Source organism: Myotis yumanensis, unplaced genomic scaffold (assembly GCF_028538775.1).
Source record: "Myotis yumanensis isolate MYYU_CA2020_CCGP unplaced genomic scaffold, mMyoYum1.0.hap1 SCAF_10, whole genome shotgun sequence".
NCBI classification, from domain to species: domain Eukaryota; kingdom Metazoa; phylum Chordata; class Mammalia; order Chiroptera; family Vespertilionidae; genus Myotis; species Myotis yumanensis.
In genome coordinates this window covers 28154695-28179857 of record NW_027223761.1, presented here as the reverse complement: position 1 = coordinate 28179857, position 25163 = coordinate 28154695, and the positions used below count along the sequence as shown (strand labels likewise).

At 41.4% G+C, this 25163-nt stretch overlaps 1 protein-coding gene across 2 annotated transcripts in view; it reads left to right on the top strand.

Annotated features, from left to right (window-relative positions):
* NELL1 (neural EGFL like 1) overlaps positions 1 to 25163 on the top strand; it is a 683273-nt gene that overhangs the window by 65587 nt on the left and 592523 nt on the right. For both annotated transcript variants that reach the window (XM_070428154.1, XM_070428155.1), the window contains exon 4: positions 24846 to 25016. In XM_070428154.1, coding sequence (XP_070284255.1) covers positions 24846 to 25016 — 171 coding nt within the window. The remainder of the gene's footprint in view (positions 1 to 24845; positions 25017 to 25163) is intronic.

The following is a 25163-nucleotide window of genomic DNA, read 5'->3' as shown; positions in this document are numbered from 1 at the left end:
ACCCAGCCAGTCAAATCTGGCACCTCAGCACATTTTCTTAACCAATCTAGTGTATCGCTTCCTTACACTTGCTTTCTGTAGCATTTCCCAAACTTATTTTTATCATGCAGTGCTTTGGGGAGTGTTATTTAATATCATTTGGTTGAATTATCATTCTAACAAACACTGGGATACCGGGGTGTTTCTCAACATCTAGAAGGGTTCAGGAATCTGGAGAAGGGCTGTGAGTAAATTAATAAAGAGACTAGACATGAAGTATAGATTTGGAAGGCATTTTGGGGAGCCAGAGGAGACCTAGCTTCAGTAACCAAGTTTTCTGAATCTCTGGGCCCTTAGCTTTTTATTAACACAAATTGCCCTAAAGCAAAGCAGATATACATATCAAAGGTAAGGTTTGGTATACAGTAGGCATTGTCAGGTTGGGGGAACTGCCTTCGACTGTCAGGCAGTAGGCAATAATGTATGCAAATCTTTAGGTTTGAGGAAATGCTTTCAGCTATTCCAGCAGGCAATATGTATCTTCAGCCCTGCTGAAGCCTCAAGGTCCACCAACCTTTTGATGAACTTCTTGCATTTATGACCTGCTGGAATTAGCCCTCAGCACTGGGAAATGCACACACAACATTGATTCAAGGCCACTCTGGGCTGTTGGTCTAGAAAGAAGTAGTTTGGAGAGTCTTGGAACCCTGAACATGGTGGAATGGGTGAGGTGTCAGGGAACTGGCAGTAAGAGGTCATGTGAGGTGTGATGGGGTTGAGCCAAGTTAAGGTGTCTCCTTAGTAACTGGTACTTACATTTTGCCTTTCTGTGGTGGGCAGTGCCTGCTGTCCAAATGCTGCAATGGTGCCCATTGCCCAGCCAGGTTTTGGTGATGCACTGAGGGCAATGCCAGGTGCTCTCTCCATCTGGCAAGGTTCAGAGGCAGGCAGATGGGGCCGGACAGCCTCAATTGTCAGATGAGACTTTTTGGATTGCTGAAATGTTTCAGATGAAGGTTAGATAAATCATTCCGAGCTGTCTGGTCAATGAAAAATGCAACTCATGGGCTTTCTTGATGTCAAATTCCCTTAAGCCAGAGTGGCTCCCAGAAATGAATGGATTGGCTGGTAAAACCCTGACACTTTACATTTGAGGAAAGCCACGAGAATTTATAAGAATCGTTTCCCACTTCTTTTTGCAAAGGCTCTGAAATATGGTAAGTATAGCAACTGCTGGAGTTCGAAATAAGTTCCTTTCTCATCTTTTGGAGTACCTGGGGGACTTGAAGACTTATTTACTGTGGCTTTATGGTGCCTCAGGGATGCAGAGATAATCCACCTGCTCCCTTGAGCTCTTTCCAGGAAAACTGTTTAGGAAGATGTGTGGTGGGTATTATTGGAGGGCAAGATGAGGCTCTCAATTCAGATTGTAGTAGCCTTGGAACTTGAACCCTAGGACAGTAGTCAATGCCTTTTTGATGGCCCAGGAAGTCTGGTTACAGATATTTTGAACAACCTTTTTCAGTCTCGACTCTTGGTGCTCTGTAGTTTTTGGGAGACTAGAATCATTGCTTATTTCCGTGCTTGGGGAACAGTTTTCTGAATAAAGCCTGATGCAAGGTAGCGGCAGAACTCAGGAGGCAGAGCCCCGCCCGAGAGAGATCCGTGGAAGACAGCCAGTGCTGTGTGCCATGTGCAACCACGGCTGGTCCAGCGCCTTCCGCCTGCTATGCTCTCTACTTTACATCTCTGAAGAGTTACAAACACCTTTTATAAGCCAAGTGCTGTGTTAGTTGGTGGGGAGGTTGAGATCCATCAACAGTTACAACGCACCAGGTAAGACTTATAGGAGGGGCGAGTCATTTCATGTTGTGCCTTTGCTCAGCACCCTTTGTTTGCTTCTTGTGGGTTCAATATAAAATTCCAGTGCTCTGTGTGATTGGGCCCCTGCCTGCCTGTCAGCTCTCACCTCCTGCCCCTTCTACACTGCCACTGGCTTAGCCACAGTGGCCTCCCTGCTGTTCCACATATTTGTCTAGCTGTTTTGCCTCCGCCCCAAGGCTTTTGCACTCATTTTCCTTGTCTAAGAACACCCTTCTCACCCTAGCCGGTTTGGCTCAGTGGATAGAGCGTCGGCCTGCGGACTCAAGGGTCCCAGGTTCTATTCCGGTCAAGGGCATGTACCTTGGTTGTGGGCACATCCCCAGTAGGGGGTGTGCAAGAGGCAGTTGATCGATGTTTCTCTCTCATCGATGTTTCTGACTCTCTATCCCTCTCCCTTCCTCTCTCTAAAAAATCAATAAAATATATTTTTAAAAAAAGGAACACCCTTCCCCTGAAGGATTTATGCCTCACTTCCCTCAAATCCTTTTACGTGTTTATACCTTATTAGAGAAGCCTTTATGTGCCTTTATGTGCACTGCCATGCTCTAGCCCCATCACCCTGCTTTATGTCTGGTAAACTTTATCATCATCTTACACCAATATGTTCAAATTGTTTCTCCTCTCTTTTATTAGTTAAGCGACTCACGTGCAGAAACTTCTCTGCTATATCCCCAGCACCATAAACAGTTCCCGGCACCATCCAGTGCTTATTAAATGAATAAAAGGGGAAATTAAACCTGTTGAAACACAGAGAAGGAAGCCACTAACTCTTCCAGGGACAGTCAAGGAAGGCTTCATAGAGAAGGTGGCATTTAACCTGGAACTTGAAGCAGGAGTGAGAGTTTGCCTGGTGGAGGAAGTGTGGGTTGGGGAGGTAGGTGGTGAGAGGGAGGGACCGAGGTATTTCTGGGCATGTCAACAAAAGCAAAGGCATACTGCATTAATCTCCCCTCCTACTCTCCTCCCTCCTCTGGCTGCCTCCAGCATGCAGATTACTAGCTAGCATTATTTCTCGGAGGGTTTACCACCGAGTATCTTGTTCTCAGGCTCCCACACTACAGTAAGATGTGTCAAGTGCCTGATTGAACTTAAGCATGATTATGACGAGATTGGGGAAGGGGTGGGTGTATTCATTCTAATGCAGGGAGCGTTATCAGCTTATAACCAGCTTTTTATATGAAGTAGACAGGGGTTTCACATCCTGGCAGAGGGATTGTAAAACATCTTGAATTGATTGTAGGGTAATAATGTCCATCTCCAAAAGGACTTGTTATGATTGTAAAATGTCCAACTGTTTTCATACGTTGAAAACTCAGGATGAAGTTCGATCTCCACTTGGGGCTTTTTCTCACTTTGATACTTGGAATTTTAATTGAGCCTCTGTAGCCAGATCTTTAAAATGAGATAATGTTCAAACGCTGTAATTAAATTTTTAAAAAGGACAGCAATAACTGAGATACCAACAGGCTCAGCCTGGATTCTGGAGCGATTTAGGTATTGCTAATCTAAATATCAGGGCCGTTCTCTTGTTCCTTTATGTGCACTGGGGAACACTTGCTTAGCAAAGGAGGATGAGCCATCAGAAAGTTATTAAACAACCTCAAATAGATGAGCTGAGGGCCTCTCTCTGGGTAGGCAGTAATAAGAGGTCCAGATTTTTTCTATTTTCCTTTCCTTTAAAAAGCATTTTATTGAGCCCTGGCCAGTGTGGCTGGGTTGGTTGGAGTATTGTCCCATATATTAAAGGTTGCAAGTTTGATTCCTGGTCAGGGCATGTATGGAAAGCAACCAATTGATGTTCTCTCTCACATCGATGCTTTTTTTTCCTTCTCTCTTTCTCTCTCTCAAAAAATGTACTTTATTGAAATATGATTGACATACAAAAAGCTGTACATGTTTAGCATATGCAACTCGATGAGTCTGAAGATAAGTATGCATCTGTGAACCCAGCACCACAGTTTGTGCTATAAACATATCCATCACCTCCAAAGTTTCCTTCCACCTCATTATCATTATTACTAATTTATTTTGTGTGTGTATGTGGTAAGAATACTTACCAAGATCTATTTTCTTAGCAAAGTTTTAAGTATACAGTACAGCATTGTTAACTCTGTGCTGGAGAGTTCTTTTCTTCAAAGAGGCTTATTCCTCGGGTATCAAAGTGCTTAATTGGGTCACTGGCTTAGTCAGGTCCATAGCAGGTTTGGGTGGCCCCAAGTTAGAACCGAGAGAGGAGAGAGCCAGGCCAAGATGGGAGTGGAAGGGAGCAGGTCATGAGTTGGTAGTGAGGCTACACTGGGGGTCAGGGAGCACACACAAGTTGGATTATTAGGCAGATTAGTGGGTTGGAAGCCAAGCAGAAAGACTCCCTGTAGCATGACAGAAGTTGAAGAGGTCAAGGTCAAGAGAATGGCTCAGTAAACGGGTTAAATCAGAACTCAGAGAGCACTTGGGTAATGGACATCAATCCCTCATAGAGAGAAATCAAATAGTATAGCAGATGTAAGCCATTAGCAGCAAGGTAATTTAATCTTCTGTCCTCAGGCCATAACAGGGAGTAACATGGCATAAATGCCTAATATATGTTGATTGAATTAATGAGATACTTTTTTCCCCCTGAGAAAGGAAGTCTTTTTCTAGGTCAAGAGTCACCTGTAAGGTAGGTCTGCACAGGGCGTGTGGATGTAGAGAGTGAAACACCTCAGAGAGGTGTTAATGGAGTCATCTGTTTAAAAGGAGAATTGTGAAGCTGGATTTTCCAGCAGACTTTGACACGGAACCAGTGTCAGGATAGTAACCACCCTCACGGTCCATCCTGTGGATGCTGGAGTGGAGTGTTGAAGGATGGGTACGAACTGGTTAGGTATCCAGAGGTGAAAGAAGAGCAGTTACATGCCCTAACCGGCTTGGCTCAGTGGATAGAGCATCAGCCTGCGGACTTAAGGGTCCCAGGTTTGATTCCAGTCAAGGGCATGTACCTTGGTTGTGGGCACATCTCCAGTAGGGGGTGTGCAAGAGGCAACTGATGATGTTTCTAACTCTCTATCCCCCTCTCCCTTCCTCTCTGTAAAAAATCAATAAAATATATTAAAAAATAAAAATGTAAAAAAAGAAATAAAAAAAAAGAAAGAAGAGCAGTTACAAATGCCGGGTGGGCAGGTTAAGGTTGGACATGAAAGCTTGGAAGGTTGCTGGTGTCATTAGGAATCTTGTATGCTTGGCTTTTTTTTTGAAGAGCTTGGACTTGAATGAGTGAATGATGAGCTTTTCATGTAGGCAGTGGGGGTAGAGAGGCTTAAAGCAGGTTCAGTTTGCAGTGTAAAGATGGTCCCTTGAGGTGCATCTAAGGTGCTTGACCTGGAAAGCTGGAGAGAACAGCTTTGCCCCAGGGATATAAATCATAATAGAGCTGTAAAGGAACATACTTCACCAAAGGGAAAAAAAAACAAGATCTGAGGGGAAGCCACAGCAGGGAATACTGGAAGGGTCTCAAGGAAGTAGTGAGGTCTTTTCTGCACATACACCCACATCCCCATGAACTGCAGGCCACAGAAGACCTGGTTAAATATTTTAATTAGGTGGGGGAACTTTTAGAATACAGATTTTAGGAGTTGTTATAAATATCTTGAATCTGAGTTCATGGGAATTTGCTCTAGGACTCTCAGTTTTAAATAAGTTTCCAGGTGATTCTAATGCAAACGTTCTGTGGACAAAGGTGTGGGAATTGCTGTAAGGAATTTCCAGCTATGCCTTATGCTCTCAAAAGGCCAGAGAGAGGAAAGAGCTGTCCAACCAGGGCTGGAAGGTAAGCCAAGGCTCATGAAAATCCCTCAGAACTCTCTCAGTGCCTGCTGTGAGGAATCTATACTGATTAGAAACAGATTTGGCTGCAGAGACCAAGGACCAACATAATAGTGATTTAGACAAGATGAAAGTTTAACTCTCTCATGCAGCAGTTTGAATGTAGGTATGTAGGCAGCCCAGAGTTTATGTGACAACCTCACAGGGTCAGGGAACTAGGCTGTTCTGTCTGATGGCCCTGAAATCTCTAGGGTTTGCCTTCTGCCCCATGGATCATGGTGACTCACTAAGCGTGCTCCTCTTCTCCTAATGCCACTTTCACTCACATCCTAATGGCTGGAAACTTGGTCACATGGCCACACCTCGCTGCAGGGAAGTGGGGAATGTGGCCTTTATTCTGGGTGGTCATGTGCCCCACTGGGATTCCACGGCTAAAGGAAGGAGGGCAGAGTGCACCTTGGGGGACAGCTGACTTTCTCTGCCTGCAGTAGTCTTTCAGGCCTTTGCTGAGAGTCCTGGACTCCTCTCTGGGCCCGTGAGTGTGAATTCCTGGAGAATTAATTTTTATTTCACAATTCTGGGTGAGGAGCTGGTTGGAAGGAGTAATAACCCTCCAGGATAATTATCCAAAGGCTGGCGGTGGAAGCTGGCTTCCCTGGACGTTTTCACCATAAAACTCCTCCAAGCAAGAAAGGGCCCTGGCGGGAGCCCTCCTAAGTATTTGACTGATCCAACTTACATTTTCTTGTCTCTGTGAACATGACCTTTGCATAAAAGAGAGGGAGAGAGTGCGGGTCTCGAGTTAGGTTATTTGTGGCTGAGTGGAGGCAGAGGCAACTAGATTTGCTGAGGGGATGGTTTTTGGGAGTTAACTGCATTCTATGTGGGATGGTACCTTATAACCATTCAGAATATCTGAATTTCAAACCTGGATCTGTTGCTTACTGGCAGTTTTAGTTTAACTATCCCTTTTTTCCTGAGGGGCTTATGCTAGAATTGCAAAGAAATGGCCTTGGTTTTGGGGTGAGAGCACAGAGAGAAGGAATCATGTTTGGGGTAATTTTAGTTTCACTGTCCTCATCTGTAGGATGGGAATTCTAATGGTACCAGTTAAGATTAATACAAAATTTCCAATTTCATGAAACCCCTTATCTTGTCTTATGATCTAAAGAGCCTGTTTTCATTCATATGATGATTTTTAAAAAATTTTTACAAAATTGTTATTGTTAAAAGTATTACATATGGCCTCTTTTTACCCCATCCACCCTCTCCAGATCACCCACGCACGCCTCCCCCCCGCCACCTCTCACCACCTCTCTATCTGTGTCCATGGGTTATGCATATATGCATACAGGTCTTTGGTTGATTACTTCCCACCCACCCTTTTCCACCTTCCCTCCAAGATTCTGCACTCTGTTCCATGCTTCCATGTCTCTGGATCCACTCCGTTCATGTCCATCAGTTTATTTTGTTAATTAGATTCCACATATGAGTGAGATCATGTGATACTTGTCTTTCTCTGACTGACTTATTTCACTTAGCATAATTCATATGATGATTTAAATTCAAAGAGACATCTGTAACACTAAAGACAATGTCAGTGCTTACTATGCTATCAAATGAAGTGGCAGGAAGCTCTCTGCATGGCTCAGAGGGATTCCTGGGGCTTATGTTAGGGGGCTGTTTTCTCATGGACAGTTTTAGCTAGGGATGTACTGTATTAATTTGTTACTCACATAATAGACCGATGCAGGTATTTCTGGATTCTCATCTCTCCTGGGAAGATCTTTTAGTGGAAAGTTAGAGACCCAAGCTTCAGTCACTCTGTCATTCTGCTCTCAACATGTGGTACTCAAGGTTGTTCTGAGGGTCATCTTTATTCCGGCAACCAGAAAGAGAAGGACTGCATGTGGCAGGCTTAGGGACAATCGGAAGCAGCATAATGGAAGTCCTCTCTTAATGTCACTGATAAGTTATATGACTTTAAGTGAATGACCTGTAATGAAACTAATTTTACCGAAGGCTAAGTGGTATAAACAAGAGTTAAGTTCCTATGGCATCTCATCAGAGTTATAATGAGATGACATCGAACAAGGACCTGCTGCATATCAGTTAGTTTCTTCTGTTTACATTCTTCTGAATTCAAGTGCATGGCTGTACTTAACAGCAAGAGGTCAGGAAATTAGTTTAGCTGTGTGCCAACAAGAGAAGTATGTGGTTTTTGATGATAAGCTAACAGTCTCTTTCATGCTGAGTGTATATGTAGCATCTTTCTTACTTTTGAAAACACCTTCTTCTCTGTGAGGAGAGCGGTGTGGTTGTGAAAGATAATAAACTTTGCTTAAGTGACTGCCATCTGTTGTGATGGGAATAGTACATTAAGAACATGTAAGGCCTTCATGGAATGCAGTGCCAACAGTCTGTGTGTGTCTTTGCTGTTGCCAGCAATTTTATGTCCTGCACAGCATCTTAGACACAGTTCCATGGAGCAAAAAGGTCATTGCTAATGTGATATAAACCTGGATGCAAATCTGGGATCCATCACTTAGTCAGATCTTAGTTATCTTGGTCAGATCACTTTATATCTTCCAATGTTAGCTTCTTCTTCTATAAATGAGGTATAATGTCTTCCCTATGGGCTTATTCTGAGGATTTGAGATGCTGTCTGGCACATGGTAGGCATTTAATAATTGGTGGTTGTTGATTATTATTATTATTATTACTATTATATAACCACTGTGCTTTCTTTTCTAAGCCCAAAGGGCATGGGTTAAATTGTTTTTAATGTCTTGCTTTATCTTGTGTGTTCTATTCTTACAATACTACTTATTAAAATCATTCAGATTTGAAATCTGTTCTCTGCATTTAACTTGCAAATACTAGAGACCCAGAAAAGAACTAATAATGGTAGTAGTAATAGTAATAATAATAATAATAATAATAGCTTGTCATTATCTTTGTGACTAATGAGCCATCTGCCTATCTCTTTCCCAAGGTTTAGAATAGAGGCCTGCGCCTATTCATGCCTTGCTTGGGATGGCTGGAGATGTGGGCTTTATGGAACTATTTTGGGGTTCCTCTTCCTTAGTAATTGGTTACTGCCCTCTGCATGCCCTCAGACCTTCCCTACTTTCAGATGCCTACCCAATCTCAGGTAGGAGAACCCTTACTTTCTTCCTCTTGCTGTGTTTATCCCTTTCTCACCACTCCCCCCCAAGAAAGTTTCTACCAGACAGTTTTAGTAGCTTATTTTCTAGCTGTTGTTCTTAAGGTTTTGCTTTTCTGCAACTATGTGGCAGGCAGAAAGTGGACTTGTGGACTTGACAGTTGGAATCAGGGTGACTTTATGGCTTCCCTTGATTTATTGTAAGAATGGTCCAATGCCAGAGGAAGATGAGGAAAAGCTGAGAACCAGGGTTTTGTTGAAAAAAAAACAACCAAACAGATTTGAGAGAGAATGTCTAGAGGATCCAGCTTTTCCTTTTCCCTAAGTACAAACAAGGTTACTTTTCCATTGAGATGTCAACCACAGGTATGGCCTCTTTGGCGCTGCCTTTTGGGCGAGCAAACTAATTTATTTGATAACTTTTTCTTTTGAACTAATTTTAGACTTAGTGGGAAGTTGCAAAAGTGGTACAGTATGTCCCTAACCTAGCGTACTGTAATGTGAACATCTTACATAACCATGGAAACATTATAAAAACCAGGAAATTAACATTGCTGCCAGTCTACGAACCAACCAAATTACACACTTTATTTGAATTTGACTAGTTTCTCCATAAACACACACACACACACACACACACACACACACACACACACACACACACATATATATTCTCTATTGTAAGATCTTGCCCAGGATCACACATTGCATTTGGTTACTATTTCTCCTTAATCTCCAAAATGTGACAATTCCTCCGACTTTCCTTATCTTTCATGACTGACACTTTTGGAGAATACTGACCAGTTTTGTTATAGAATATATCTCAATTTGAATTTCTGACATTTTCTTGTGATTGTGATACATTTTGGGGGCAAGGATACTATAGAAGTGATGTTATGTCTTCTCTATGGCCAAGGAGTTCCTGGTGTTGATATATCTTATTACTGTCACGTTAACCTTAATCCATTGGTTAAAGGGAGCCTGGCAGTTTTCTTCCCTGTAAAACTCCATTTTGCTTTTTGTAATTAAAGGAAGCAGTAATTCACAGAGGTCTTTCCCAGGCCTGAAATGGGAGACTGCCTTTGAGTCATTGGAATGAGAAGGTGTGCTCCTGTTGGCTTGTTTGTGGAAGAAGGACTAGGATGGGGATTAACACGTAGCCTTATCCTAACCCCATTGCTCTCCCCAACCTCTTTCTTCACCTCACTTATCTAACTTCCTTGTGCTTTAAGTAGGCCAGAAGAGTTTCTTTTTATATTTCATTGCAAGGTCTGTTAAAGGACATGCTTAGCACGAAATGTAGTTTTTCTAGGCCTCCGGGTGTGATGGGAAAGGAGGAACTCTTCTTTAGCATGCATTTCCAAGGTAGGCAGGAATATATTTTATGTGACTGTGAAATTCCCGGTATGGAAAGCAATTACTTCACCATCTTTTAGGAGATTTGATTTTTTTAAAAAAATATATTTTATTGATTCTCCACAGAGAGAAAGGGAGAGGGATAGAGAGTTGGAAACATCTGAGAGAGAAACATCGATCAGCTGCCTCCTGCACACTCCCCACTGGGCATGTGCCCACAACCAAGGTACATGCCCTTGACCGGAATCGAACCTGGGACCCTTGAGTCCGCAGGCCGACGCTCAATCCACTGAGCCAAACCGATTAAGGCAGGAGATTTGATTTTAAAGTTTCTTGGCGTTTTGAAAGAAATTACGTAGCAAATGCTCTCTGGTTGCAGAGAAAAGTTTTAGGCACAGTTTCTGACTCCAAGAACATATGAGTCAATCTCTGGTCTCCTGTTTTGGCCTTCTTCTCCAAAAGCAGAGAAGATGACCTCTGAAATGCCTCCTGCTTCCCAGTGCATTTCACCTCCAGTCCAACCTTCACGTCCTAACAGCTGTATTCCACATGTAAGATCTAGATACCGATGGTGTGGCCTGCAGACCAGCAGAGCAGCATCACCTGTGCTTATTGGAGGTGCAGTATCCCCCAGCCCAGACCCACTGAATTGGAACCTGCATGTTAACAAGGGGACTCACATGACCCTTAAAGTTTGTGGAGCACTTTTTAAAAATCCTCACCTCAGGATATGTTTTTATTGATTTGAGAGAGAGAGAGAGAGAGCGCAAGAGAGAGAGGGAGGGTGAGAAGGAGAGAGAGAGAGAGAGAGAGAGAGAGAGAGAGAGATGAGAAATATTAACTGGTTGCCTCCCATATACTCCATGACTGGGGATCAGACCTGCAACCTAGGTATATGTCCTGATCAGGATTCAAACCTCAAACTCTTGGTGTATGAGGACAATACTTCAAACAACTGAGCCACCTGGCCAGGCCTTAAAATACTCTGTGGCTCCACCTCTCAGATGCCTGGGTGATCTGAGCTGGTCAGGGATTGGATGAAAGCAACTTGAGGATGGTGATGGCAGGAAGCATCCAGAGTGAGCATGGTAGAGATGGCGAACATAACAGGAGCCTGGGCCGTGCAGTAAGAATGGATGAATTTTAAAGTCTACTAGTGTTTGTGGAAGGTGAGGGAACTCTGGCTACACTAGATTCCTAAAGATTTACCAAATGCAAGAGGCAGCCCTGAAGCCCCTCATCTGCCTTATGAACTGTCAGAGATTAGGCTTAGATGCTCCATGTTTGCCCAACATGAATTACTTTAAAACCAGTTTACCTAACAGACAGTTTACTTAAAGATAATTTTCCCTAATATAATCTATATATATAAAAGACTAAGCGACTGTTATGACCAAACTACCAGAACGACCGGTCAACCAGTTGCTATGATACATATGACCACCAGGGGGCAGATGCTCAACGCAGGAGCTGCCCCCTGGTGGTCAGTGCACTCCCACAGCAGGAGCGCCGCTCAGCTAACCAACCAGTCCTGGCGGCCCACCAGCTCGGTGGCAGCCACTCCCTCCCTCAGTAGACCTGCAGGTCCAATCTCTGGAGAACGGGCCAGGCACCGACAGACCAGTGCCACGGGCACAATCCTGACAGCACCTCTGGCCTCCTGGAAGTTGGCCTTGGGCACGGTGGCCACGTCCCCTCCCTAGATGCTCTGCAAAGAAGAAAGGATATAAAAGTAGCTGCCAGGTGGCTCCCGACAACCAGTGCAAACATCAGCAGGATGGTTCTGGATCCCGGGCTGGCAAGGGCATCCCACCACCCGCCCGAAGGGCCAATTATGTCCCGGCCCCCACCCCCTCGGGACCTCACCCATGCACGAATTCGTGCACCAGGTCTCTAGTACTCACATAAAATTCATGTTTGTAAAATTTGTAACAGTTCACATGTGATAGGAAGGCAAAGTGGTTTTAATCAAATTTGGTTTTAGATAAAGCTGCTTTAGTAAATTTTCACTTACATACGTTAGCCCTAGGTAAATTGATCTTAGACAAATGCCCCTATGTGGGTGTCCACTTTTGAGGAGGGGACAGGGAATTCAGAATAGGTAGTAGCAATAACCTCACCATGGAAATGTTCAGTCACTTCTACTAGCATGGGTAATGGCAAATCAGGAAGCTTCGTAATGGCCAGTGGGCTAGGTGGGAACTTGCTACACTTGTCTTTGTAATGACCCACTGAGAGAGTTAACATGTAGCCCATCCCTGTTGGGTGTCTTGCTATGAACAAATGTTACCTCTTAAACCCATCTGGGCCCATCTTCTAGGCTCTTCCCTAAGTGAAGTTCTTCTCAGCAACCCTACACACTCATGAGAGATACTTTATAATGCTCCTTCACAGTACTTCTCTATTTCCAACTTTACATTTAGTAGAGTGATTATATTGTTAATGCTTGTCTCTCTACTGATAGCAAGCTCTATGAATGCGTGGGCCATGTCTGTTTTTGCGTATGATTGCAATTTCAGAGCTTAGCATAGGGCCCAGCATATAATAGAGATTTAATATATATTTTTGGAGTAAATGAAAGAATAAGTTAATGAACCTCTGGTTTTTATTAACAGTAATATATTATATATGACACACCTCACAGCTTATTGCGACACATAAATTAGTATGACATTTAAGTTGAGAATTATTGTAGAAAATAAAGTTCCTTGTCAAAGAAACATTTGAATAGTGATAAGATTAATAGTTGAAATTTATTGAGTTCTTACAGCAATCCAGTTATGGTATGTACTTTCCATACACTATACCTCACTATATATTTCAGTGAGAGCTCAAGTCTTCCTAACAGGCAGCCAGGGATCACTAGACCGACTATGTTTCCTAGGCACTCACGCTCAGCCTCCAGTATTGAGGAACCATCAGCACCATGGACAGAGGAGGCTTCTATATGGGGTCTGTTCTGGGCCACTTATTTCCAGCTCAGAGTGGCTGCCTCCTCGCAGTGCAACTTTCCTAAGAGCCTTCCCAGTGACTCTTCAGTTTGGGGGTTAGTTTCAGTTATGTACAGGTAAGTCTGTGCTGATTCTCATGGTCTCTCATGTGAGTGAGTTTGGCTCAGGCATCTCTGTCCTAGCTTTGTCTTTAGTCAAATCATTTGACCTATGTGACTTGGTTTCTTCACTTGTTAAATGAAGATAATGCTAGGTCCCGTTCATAGGATTGTTTCAAGAATTCACTGAAATATTGTACATGAAGCACTTATCAGGCTGGCATATAGTGAGAACTTGATAAATGTTAGTAATTTTTATGAATAATATATTATTTAAATGGTGTCTTTACTAAATTACCTCCTTGATAAGGAACTTTCTTCTACAAGAGTGATTCTCAATTTCAATGTCAAAGCAATTTGATATATCATAATCAGCTGAAGATGTGCCATTTATAATTTATTACTATTAATAAAAATCAGAGATTTAATAATATAGTCATTTATCCCATAAATAATTGAGTTTCTACTATCTTCTAGGCCCTGAGATGCAATGATGAGCAAAACCATACATGGTCTGTATATTCGTAGAGCTTGCAATCAGTGGGAGAGACAGATCTTCTGTATAAGTAGGAGCAGAGATAAATACTTGGAAGGAAAGGAACATCATCCCATTAAAAAATCCTGGGTGGTGGAGGGGCATTCATATCAGTGAAGTCTTCCTGGGAGGTGACACCAAAGGTGAATGAAGGATGAGTAGAAGTTAACTAGGTAAAGAATGGGAGTAAGAGTGTTCCAGACAGTAGGGGTGGAATGTGCAAGTACATTGTGGTGGGAGGGAGTGTGGCATGTTTGAAGATTTGACTGAAGGTTGCTGTGCAGAGAGCAAAGTGGAGAGTGCATAAACGAGCTGCAAAGATTGGCGGGACCAGAGCATGTGGTTTAAGAATTCTAGTCATAAGCTCAATTAGCAATGAGAAGTCATTGTTGGATTACAAGCTTGAGGGTGGGAGGTGGTTGGAACGGATTGATGACATGGTTAGGCTTTTGTTTTAAAAAGTTGACTTTGGCTGTACAATGGATTGGAGGGGACGAGAGAGGATTCAAGTAGATCAGTTTGGAGACTATGCAATTGCTAGTAAAAGAGGATGGCGGTTTAGATAAGAGTGGTAGCAGTGGAGGAGGTGAGGAGTAAATGGATACAGATAACCTAGGAGCAGAAGCAATAGGACTTGCTGATGGGTTGTACATCTGTCATGGGAGAGAAAAGTGACAAAGGCAATTCTTAGGTTTCTAGCTTTAATTTTGATAAGGATATAATAGATGAGGACCAGGTTTTGGATGAAAGATCAGGAGTTATGTCTTGAGCTTACTGAGTGTGAAGGATCCATGTGGAGATGTTGAGTAGACAGTTGGCTATACAAGTATACAGCTTAGAAGACAGGTCTAGACTGGAGATATATCTAACAGAGTGGAGTCAGGGTACATTAGAGTACTGATTTGATGTGCTTGCTGAGAGGAGGGAGAAAGGACCAGAGTTAGAGGTAACATATCAAAAATTTTGACACTTTTGGGAGTATTTCACGCCTGTGAACATGCCTGTCTCTTTGTCATAGCAGAAAGCAGTTTGAGAAATACTAGGTTACAAGATAAGGGCCATATGTCAGAGATTGGTTCTCTGACATGTGGCCCTTTGGCTGTTTCCCAACTCCTCTGCTCTCTGCTCTGTACAAATGCCATTTCATGCATGTGCTTTTTCTGTTTCCTGAGAACACCAGACACAGTTCTTCTTCCACATCCTTACTTCCATTTCCCCCTCCTTGAAACACGTTCCTATCCCTCTCTCTTCATCTAAGTAGTTCTTTTATATCTACCTCCTTTTGGAAGCTTTTCTGAATTGCAACTCAAGAATGGATCTCCTGCCCACGTCCTTTCTTTAAAAGTCAGGATTGTATTGTTGTCTGTTTTTCTGTCATTTTTGTTTTACCTCATCAAGTGGTATGTAAATTCCCTGAAGGAAGGCAAGTATACACAAAGGTCTTTTACTACTCAACACTTGATCCTTACTTATCTCAACACTTAGTACCGCCCCTTGTATGTGATTTTCAATCTTGCTTTCACAGTATGTAAGCCTAGCTTAGCCTTGAGAAAATAGGCCTTTTAGTAGTTGTAATCCGGATTTGTGCTATAAAGAAGCAAGTGATTTTGAGTTTGAGTGAGAGGATACGTATTAAATAATAACAAAAACGATAAGGATAAAGAGGAAGCTGTGTATAGAAGGATCTCTTGTTACAGTAAGTGAAAAGATTAAGGTGTAGAACAGTGAGGCTACTATGCAGCCATCTGTGTTAGAAAGATGTGGGGGGAGAATATATTCATATTTGCTTTTATAGCATTAGAACCTCTGGAAGAAAGGATAGTCTATCAAATTATGCTGAAACAATTAGACATCTTTATGTAAAAAAAAATGAACTTTGACAAAGACCTTAAACTTTGCACAAAAATTAACTCAAAATGAATCATAAACATGAATGTAAAATGCAAAACTATAAAACTTCTAGAAGAAAACGTAGGAGAAAATCTACATGACCTTGGGTTCAACGATGAGTTTTATATAGAACACCAGGAGTATAATTTATGAAAGGAAAAGTTGATAAGTTGAATTTTACTAAAACTAAAACCTGCTCTGCAAAAGACATTAAGAGAATGAAAAAACAAGTCACAGATTGGGAGAAATTTTTGTAAAACACACATCTGGTAAGGGATTTATATTCAAAATATACAAAAACTCTTAAAACTCAATTGTGAGTAAACAAACAACCCATTTTAAAAAAATGGGCAAAAGATTTGAAGAGACAGTTCACCAAAGAAGATATTTAACTGACAAACTTATAAAAAGATGCTCATTATTTATCATTAAGGCAATGCAAATTAAACATGAGATACCATTACACACTTAGATTACATGATTAGAATTGCTAAAACAAACAAAATAAAACTGACAACACCAGTTGCTGTTGAGTATGTATGGCAAATCTCATTTATTGTTGTTGGGAATGTAATGTAGTCCAGCCACTTTGGAAGACAGTTTGACAATTTTTTTCAAAGCTAAACATAGTCTTACTCTACAATTCAGTAATGACACTACTAGAAATTCACCCAATTTATTTGAAAATGTATTTTTGTACAAACCTGCATACAAATATCATGAAGCATTTTTATACACAATCACCCCAAAACAGGAAGCAAACAAAATGTTCTTCAACAGGTCAGTGGGTAAATAAATGATGCTACATCTATACAATGGCATACTATTCAGTGATTAAAAAGGAGACATGAATGAGTCCTAAATGCATGTAGGGGTTTCCCTCCAAAGAGGACAGTAGGGAAAGGAAAGAGGGGGAGGGGTACCTTTATAGTAGAAAACCTGACAGATGCTACCTCAGCCAGGTAGGTTAACACAAAGATTAATGTCAACACTGATGATTCATGTTGATAGCATGTATCCTTGATTTAATGTGATGAGAATTACACTTTACCTCTGTGGCCTTTCTTCCAAACACTCACAACTTGAGTCTAAGCATGAGAAAAAGACAAATCTCAGTTGGGCGAAATTCTACAAAATTCCTCATCTGTATTTCTCAAAATCCTCAAGGTCATAAAAAAATAAGTCAAGTCTGAACTATCACAGCTACAAGGAGTCTAAGATTTTATAACTGAATCTAATGTAGTATCCTGGGTGGAATTGTGGGGAAAATCTGATACTAGGTAAAAAAGAGATAATCTGATTAAAGTATTGACATTAGTTAATACTAATGTATCAGTATTGGTTCATTAATTTCAATAATTGTACCATATGAATGTGAGATGTTAATAATAGGGGAAACTGGCATATATGAGAATTCTCTGTACTACTTTGCAATTTTTCTGGCAATCTAAAACTATTTTTAAAAATTTATTAAGAAAACTTTGCAAGGATTACCTACCAAACTAATAACAGTGGTTGCTTGTGAGGGACATTGGGTTCTGGGAAGATGGAATATAGGATGGGAGAAAAAAAATTTCACTGAGTATCTTAAAACATTAATTTAGTTTTGGACCATGAATAAAAACATTTTTAATAATGTGAAGAAAACTGAAGATTTTATATTTCTTGATTGGGAACAATAATATTCTTTTGAAGTCTGTATGAAAACTTAGGAAGAAATGTAGAAATTGCGATAAGTGTGTGGCCATAACTACAACTACAGCTATAATTTTTATTTTGGTTCCTATTTCTTAAATCTTGATATTTAGAAACATCTTAATTTTGAGCTCCTGGAGATCCGAGGTTCTGCCTTAGTCATAAGGTAAGATGCAGCTTTGTGATGCTAAGCTCCATCTTCTCTACTTGTTTGCTTAATAAATATTTGTATTCAACTGTATTTGCAGGCTTTCACAGTAAAAAACGAATGCTCCATTCTCTCCTTTGTTCTAGTAAACCAGCTCATTGTTGGTTGCTTTTATTTTAAATTCCTTCCCCCAATTAAAAATTGTTTTCTATCTTAACTTTGCAAAGTCCCATGCTCTTTCTCTGGGCTGTCAACATTTGGGAAAGTTAGCCACCAGCCTTTCCTTTGGTAAGGACAGCATGGCTGCTCTCATGCTTTTTAAGGCTGCAAAGGAACTGTTTTGAATAGGTGTAAAGAAACTTATTTTTACATTTCATTTAGCAGTGAATGTTTTCTTTTCAACAACAGAGGCAGTTTGTAATTGCTGTCACCAGTGATCTCTTGTCAGATGTTTGCTAAGAGGATTGAGTAGAGAACTGATACGGAAGTTCACAACTGGAAATAAAATCAACTGGGAAAGTCTAAACAAGGGAAAGGGGAAGACGGAGAAACACCTTTCTGTGAGCAAAGGCAGCATCACAAGTCTGAGAGGCTGTTCCTTTCCAGGGATGCAGAAAGAAGAAGGAAGGGTAATCATAATCACCAGCGTTATAGTCACCAATAATCACCAATGTTAGGTCATTTCTTTCCTCAAAAGAAACCTATGAAGTAGATATGATTTTCTACTAGATGGAGAATGAAGGCATAGGGAAATGATGTGTCTTATTTCCATCCACACAGAGATTACGTGGTTGAGGCAGGGCTTGAAGCCTCTTGCACACCAGGCACAATTTTTCTAGATTATTCTTTATGCTACAACATATAGCTCCAAATGAAGGAAAAAGATTTGGGAAATAAAGGGAAGTCTGTCCAGGTAAATTACGACATCTCTTTAACTGAGATAACTCTGTAGACTGGAAGAGAACTTAGCGCTAGAAACCAAAGAAGATAATCTTATGTATAGAAGGACTGTTGAAGTGGTCACTTCCATGAAGTTTGAGGCCAAAATGTTGGGACTTGACACAAGAGAAAGGATGGATTAGTTAGAAAGATTACCAGTGTATTCCTTTGATATTTATTTCTTTAAATAGCTACGGAAATCCATGCATTTTAAAAGATATGATTTATTGATGTTTAAGTTGCATTATTTGGGCAGAATTCCATTTCTGATGTTAGGAGAAAAGGCATAGTTTTAAGTCTGTGGTGCGTAAGCAGAAAATTGGCACTTTGCGATTTGATCATTGGCCAATGACCCCAGGCATTTAGTAGGGATATATGTAAACTATAATTTCAATTTTTCAAGGTTTAAAACATGTATATGTGAACTTATAGTGTTCCAATTTCTATTGACATGTAACAAGCCATCCCCAAACTTATTATGTGCACAGATTCTATGGGTCAGCAATTTGGACAGAGTCCAGAAGGATGGCTTGTCTATATTTCACAGTGTGTGCTTTCAGCTGGGAAAACCATCTGGAGGTGTATTTACTCATAGGTCTGGTTTATACTGGTGGTTGGCTGGGATAACAGTTGGCTGTCAACCAGGGCACCTATAGACAGCCTCCCCAGTCTGGTTTGGGCTTCCTTACAGCATGGTGGCCTCAGGGTAGTCACACTTTTTACAGTGACTCTGGGCTACAGGCTCAAGTGTTCTGGCAAACAAGATAGAAAATGCATCATGCTTTATGGCCTAGCCTTGGTAGTCACCAAGCATGATGTTTTTTCTTAAAGCACTGACAAGACCACCTAAATTCAAGGTGTGGGGCATAGATTCCACCTTTCAGTTGGAAGAATGTCAAGAGTACATTGCAGAAGACTATGTGAGGTGGGAGATAATGTTGTGGGTATTTTTTAAAAAATACCATTCGCCAAACAGAGTATTTAGTCCACACCATGGAGATTATCTGTGTTACACAGGACAGGAGATGACTGTATTCATGCCGCCTGCAATTTCTTTCTATTTATAGTCTAGCAATAGCTTCGTGTCCATGGTTACTTCTCAGTTGTTGCCTTTCCTCAGTTTCATGTTCCTGTATCTCTCTTTAATGAGTTAAGGTTGTCTATCTAATAACCTCTAAATCTACGAACCACTAAATCTCTGTGGATTATTATCGTTAACACTTTATTTTAGTTTAGTTCTAGTTCAGTGTTAGGAATGGTGTTTCTGCTTCATACAGTTAATTAAGGACCCAGATTTATTCCATTTAATGACACCACCACTCACTAAGGCTTCAGAATCCGCTATTCAACCCTTTGCAACTGACTGGGTAAGGCACAGCCTCTTAACTCCCTAGCCTTGGCCACACACAGCACCTCTGCTCATGTTTTGTTGGTCATCACTAGTTGTGAGGTCCCTCTGAGAGTCAAGGGGCCTGGAAACTATGGTCTCATGTGTGCCCTGGGAGCAGGGGGGGGGGGCCCTGAATGTTATCTATGTCAGCTATATCTGCAATCTCCTGTCCTCTCATCACCAGGCTGCTAACGAGCCTGGAACCTGAGCACTGTCAGAAGAGTCAAAGATAGCGTGAAACTAGCTGACCAATCAATTATTTGGTTTCTTATAGAGTTTATCACTTTGCAAAGTAGTGTAGGAATTTAGACCTGAGCTGGGCCTTGAAGCTTATTGAGTTCCATTGTTTCAGACTATTTTTGTAAAGGCGGGGGGGGGGGGGTGCCTCTTTTATACAAGTGAGATCTTATGGTAAACTCCAACTTGTAGAACCAATGAGAGTGAAGCTTCTTCCTGCCCTGTCCTTTTTCCTGCCTTAGATTCTAAGGCCCTTTCCAGGAGATCAGAGCTACTCACTTTATTGGATAGGAGAAACTGAGGCACAGAGATGCATGGGCATATTTGCCAAAGATTTCATGGATGTCTGTAACAGGTTTAAGGTTGAAATTGAGTCTCTGCATCCTGGGGCCAGTGCTCTTTGCACTACTATGTATTTACTTAAAAATTGTGCCATCGCTTTTCCCCACATAGACCACGAAGCCCCTGATGTTAAGTAGGGCACAGTATGCCCTTACTGTTTTTGGTGCTTTCTCTTCATTATCCCAGTAGTGGGCAATCCCGTTGATTCTAGATAGGGTCTGCCTAGCACTTGAGCAAGGGCTTAGGTTTAACAACATTTAAGTATGTTAATACAAGTAGCATTTTGTGTGAAAGCACTTGCTGGTCAGATGATGGAAAGGCCACTGTAGTGTTAGAATGCAGACATAGTTGTGTGTAGCCCAGAGAAAGTGTCTTTATGCCTGGATGACGTATTTAAGGCATGGAACCAGCATGGGGAAGCATCTGCAAAGAAGGGTAAGGCAGCATCCTTGTTCAGGATAGCCTCTTATTCCAGGTAGAAGATAGAAATATATAGGAAGACACCAGGGAGATTGGTCTGAAGAAGAGAACTTAGCAATAGAAATCATTGCTGTTTTCAAATATTTGCAGGATGAACAGGCTTTTCTGGGAGCCCAAGCAGGTCATTGGAACATCACACATGGCTGAGGTCCAAGGCTTAGGGGAGAAATGCTGCTCACACAATCTGGCTGGTGATTTAATCACTTATCCAGCTGTCCCCCTCCCTCAACCCCTCAAAGACCCTAAAGCACTTGAGGCCTGAAGAGAGGACTAGGCAGGTCAGAGAACTCAGTAGGCACTTGCTTACAGTCTCTTCCAGGCCCTTCATCTCCTTGGTAGCACAACAGGGCTGGAACTCACTTGTTCATAGCATCAGGCTTCTGCTCCCCATCGTGACCAGCTGCCAGGAAGATTCAGCACCTGGTGTACTCACTGCAGTGCTTCTTAAACTCTAGTGCACATGAATCATCTGGGGGTCTTATTAAAATGCAGATCCCTATTCAAGTTGGTCTGGGTGGGGGCCCCGGAATCTGAATTTTCACAGGCAATGATGCTGCTCAGCTGTGGACCATACCTTGAATAACAGAACTCTGCTATAAATCCCGAGTCCTCCCTCAAGGCTACAGCCCAGAGCCATCAGGCCAGATGACCATCTCTTCCAAGTTGCTCTTATGACTCAGCCTCGCATCTCTGTTAGCTGAGGGTTACTGCTCAGAAATATTGTCTCATTCCCCTCCCAGCATCTATGAAACAATTTTATCCAGATAAAACTCAGCTGCCTAGTGCCTTTGTCATCCCTAGGGCCACTTCAGCAGTCAGCTACATATTTTTAAAATACAAAACACATCATCCTGATTTTCATTCAAGTTGTTTGACACCACTCTGAATTTGTGTGATGCTGTCAGAAACTTACATAAAGACACAGGTATCCATTTGCCTAACAATAGGGAAGATTTCTGATTATTTGTGATTCCCCCAAGGTGACCACTGACTCCGATGCTTTCTAAAGTGATCTTTAAAAGATCCGTTTGTGCAGATGACATGATACTATATATAGAGAACCCTAAAAGATTCCACCAGAAAACTACTAGAACTGATCATTGAATTGAGTAAAGTAGCACAATACAAAAGAAATATCTAGAAATCAGTTGCATTTTATATACCAGTAATGAACTATTGGAAAGGGAAACTAAGAAAACAGACCCATTTACAATCGCATCAAAAAAATGAGGTGGGTGGAGGAGGTAAAGGGGGGATAAATGGTGACAGAAGGAGACTTGACTTTGGGTGGTGAACACAAATACACTATACAGATGATGCATTATAGAATTATACACCTGAAACCTATATAATTTTATTTAACCAATGTCACCCCAATAAATTCAATAAAAATGTAAAAAAGAGAGATCTGTTTATAATACATTGAGCACTTGCTCAATGAGGCCATAACCCCAGAGATAATGATTAAATCTGGTGAGATTGATCTGCCTCTTTTTTTTTTTTTTAAATGATTCCATCAGGTGACCTCTCTGAGCATTTCTCATCGTTATTTATTTCTATTTTATTTTTTCATTGTTATTTATTGATGTCATTTCAAGGTCATGTTCATTCCCTCAGCAATAGCTTATTTGTCGAAGTAAAGTAACTGAGAGATTTCTCACAATATGTTACTCTTGTTAAGGTCTCAAATTTAAAATCATGCTGATTTTCTGTCTAGGAGCTGTGTTGCCTTTGCGCGAGGTATTTGATATCTCTGATCATATGTGAACTCCTCTGTAATACAGGGATAATAATATCTCCCTTGAAGAAATGAAATGAGATGTTTATGAAAGCACTTGGCCCACTGCTGGCGCTTGACAGTCACTCATGAAATGCCTCCCGTTCCTTTTTCTTAAGCCAGTTTCTAGTGTTTTATGGGAGATATATATATTTTATTTCCCTATTAGTCTCAAAGCATCTTGAGAACAGAATCTATATTTAAATCTTTTTTTTTTAAGTCCTTCATTGTGTGTTTAGTAATGTCTTGAATAAATTAATGAATGACCAGGTAATCTATAAGGTCTTCTTGATCTTTGAGTTCTCTGATTGTTTGATTCTTCTAATGTCCTAGCTGCTTGGAGGATCCTCCTAAAATGAGTATCTTCTCTGTTAAGGGACTTCTTCTTTTATAGTCTTATAAAATATGTATTGTTTCTTATTACTAATAAGTATGTATGTGGGCCCAGGAACCCGCTGCCATCGTATACCTGACCTTGGGCCTGACTCTTTGCCTCCTGCAAATGCAATGGGTCAGAGGCTGGTCTTAACTCTGCTTCCCCTTGCCCTGCTCTCTTGGGAAGATCTCTGTGAAAGATGCTCAAGAAATATGCCTTTTTCTGTGATGTGAGATTTGGGGGTCATGAATAATAGAGGCTGAGTTTCATGATATATTCATTACGGTTCTCATAGAAGGTGCATTTCATGATTTAGATTAAATACAATCTGGCTAATGGGGTCAGGACAACTCAATGGATGAGAGGAGAAGCAGTAGGTCCTTCCAAGTCTGGGGATTGAGCCAGGTTACCCGTCTAGGCGAGTAGTTCTTGAGTTTATATGAATGAGTTGCTGCGAGATAGTGCCAGTTGAGACCATCCTTACTACTTTTTCTCCTGCCTCTGAGATGGGCAGAAAACTGGTAGAAAGTACATAGGCCGTCAACTTGAGACCTGAGTTTAAATCCTGACGTGGGTATGCTATTGAATTCTAGAATCTCAGTTTTTTTCCCTTTAAAGTCTTATGAATGTATTAACAGACTTTGCTGTTTTCTATTTTGAGTTTTTTAAAAAATATATATTTTATTGATTTTTTACAGAGAGGAAGGGAAAGGGATAGAGAGTTAGAAACATCGATCAGCTGCCTCCTACACCCCCCCCCCCCCCCCACTGGGGATGTGCCCACAACTATGGTATATGACCTTGACCGGAATCGAACCTGGGACCCTTCAGTCTGCAGGCCGATGCTCTATCCACTGAGCCAAACCAGTCAGGGCCAGAATCTCAGTTTTTAATGGTTAAAAAATAATATCAGCCTGATAGGTTTTTGCAGGTGATAAGTTAGATAGTGTATGTTAAAGGCCCAATGCCATGCTTGACAGTGAGATTAAGCCCAGTGATGATGACACATTTCAGGAGAACACAGGAGACAGATGGGTCTGCCACCTGTGAAAGTGTCAGCCCTGCTGTGTGTCTGAGGGGTGTCCCCAAGTCCCGGTTGTGTTTTATGACTGAAGCGCTGACCACAGTGGTGGTGCTAAGAGTTTTTCATGGATCTGGAAACATGATCACAATCTGGGCAAAGAATCAACTCAATTGCATGTTTTATTCCATGATGAGATGATTTGAAATTCTGGTCCATATGTGAGTAGCTTCAGCGTTTCCTCCTCTACATATCTAGGAATAGTGGTCACTTACAGCTTTCTGTACAGGGAGAAGTAAAAGATAAAAAAGCCTTACTAATCTCTTCACTGTCTTCACTCTGACAGTTTATTTGAATCCCTGATACCCAACATGACTTCTATTTTTCTCTAATTCTTGAAAAAGTAAAAATGGCAGTAATAAAAATAACATAAGTCCATTCCACATGGTCTTTTTTAGACAACAGAAAGAGGGATCTAACTGTTTTTAGGTATTTAAGAGACACTGCCCAGCACTTTGCTAATTAGTTTGTGGCCAGTTACATTACAGTAGATCAATGCCCATTTCAGAGGCTCAAGGTGTGTCACTAAAAGGCCCCTCAGACAATAGGTGAATTGGGTTCCATGTGGTCCCATTGATTTTGGGATGTAGCTCATTGTGTCATGTTTCACTAATTTTAGTTTCTGAGTAATGTGGTTGTAAGCTAGTAAGTAGCAAGGACTGATTATGCCTGTGATGTCTGGAAGGAAAATAAAACCAGTTTTTGTTGCTCTACATACAGCTATTTTGAACTGGAGAGCAGTGGTCTGAGGGATGAGATCCGGTATCATTACATACATAATGGGAAGCCCAGGACGGAGGCCCTTCCGTACCGGATGGCAGATGGACAGTGGCACAAGCTCGCGCTGTCAGTTAGCGCCTCTCACCTCCTCCTCCATGTTGACTGCAACAGGTACGTCTTTGCCTTTGATCTTTCATCTTTCATGATCTGTTCTGGAAATCGAGCCATGGGAAAGGGGAGAAATCAAGCCCCTTTCAGCTTTGCCGGGAAACAGAAACCAAGGGACCCTCATGGTAATTTAACCTACCGAGTAGGCCA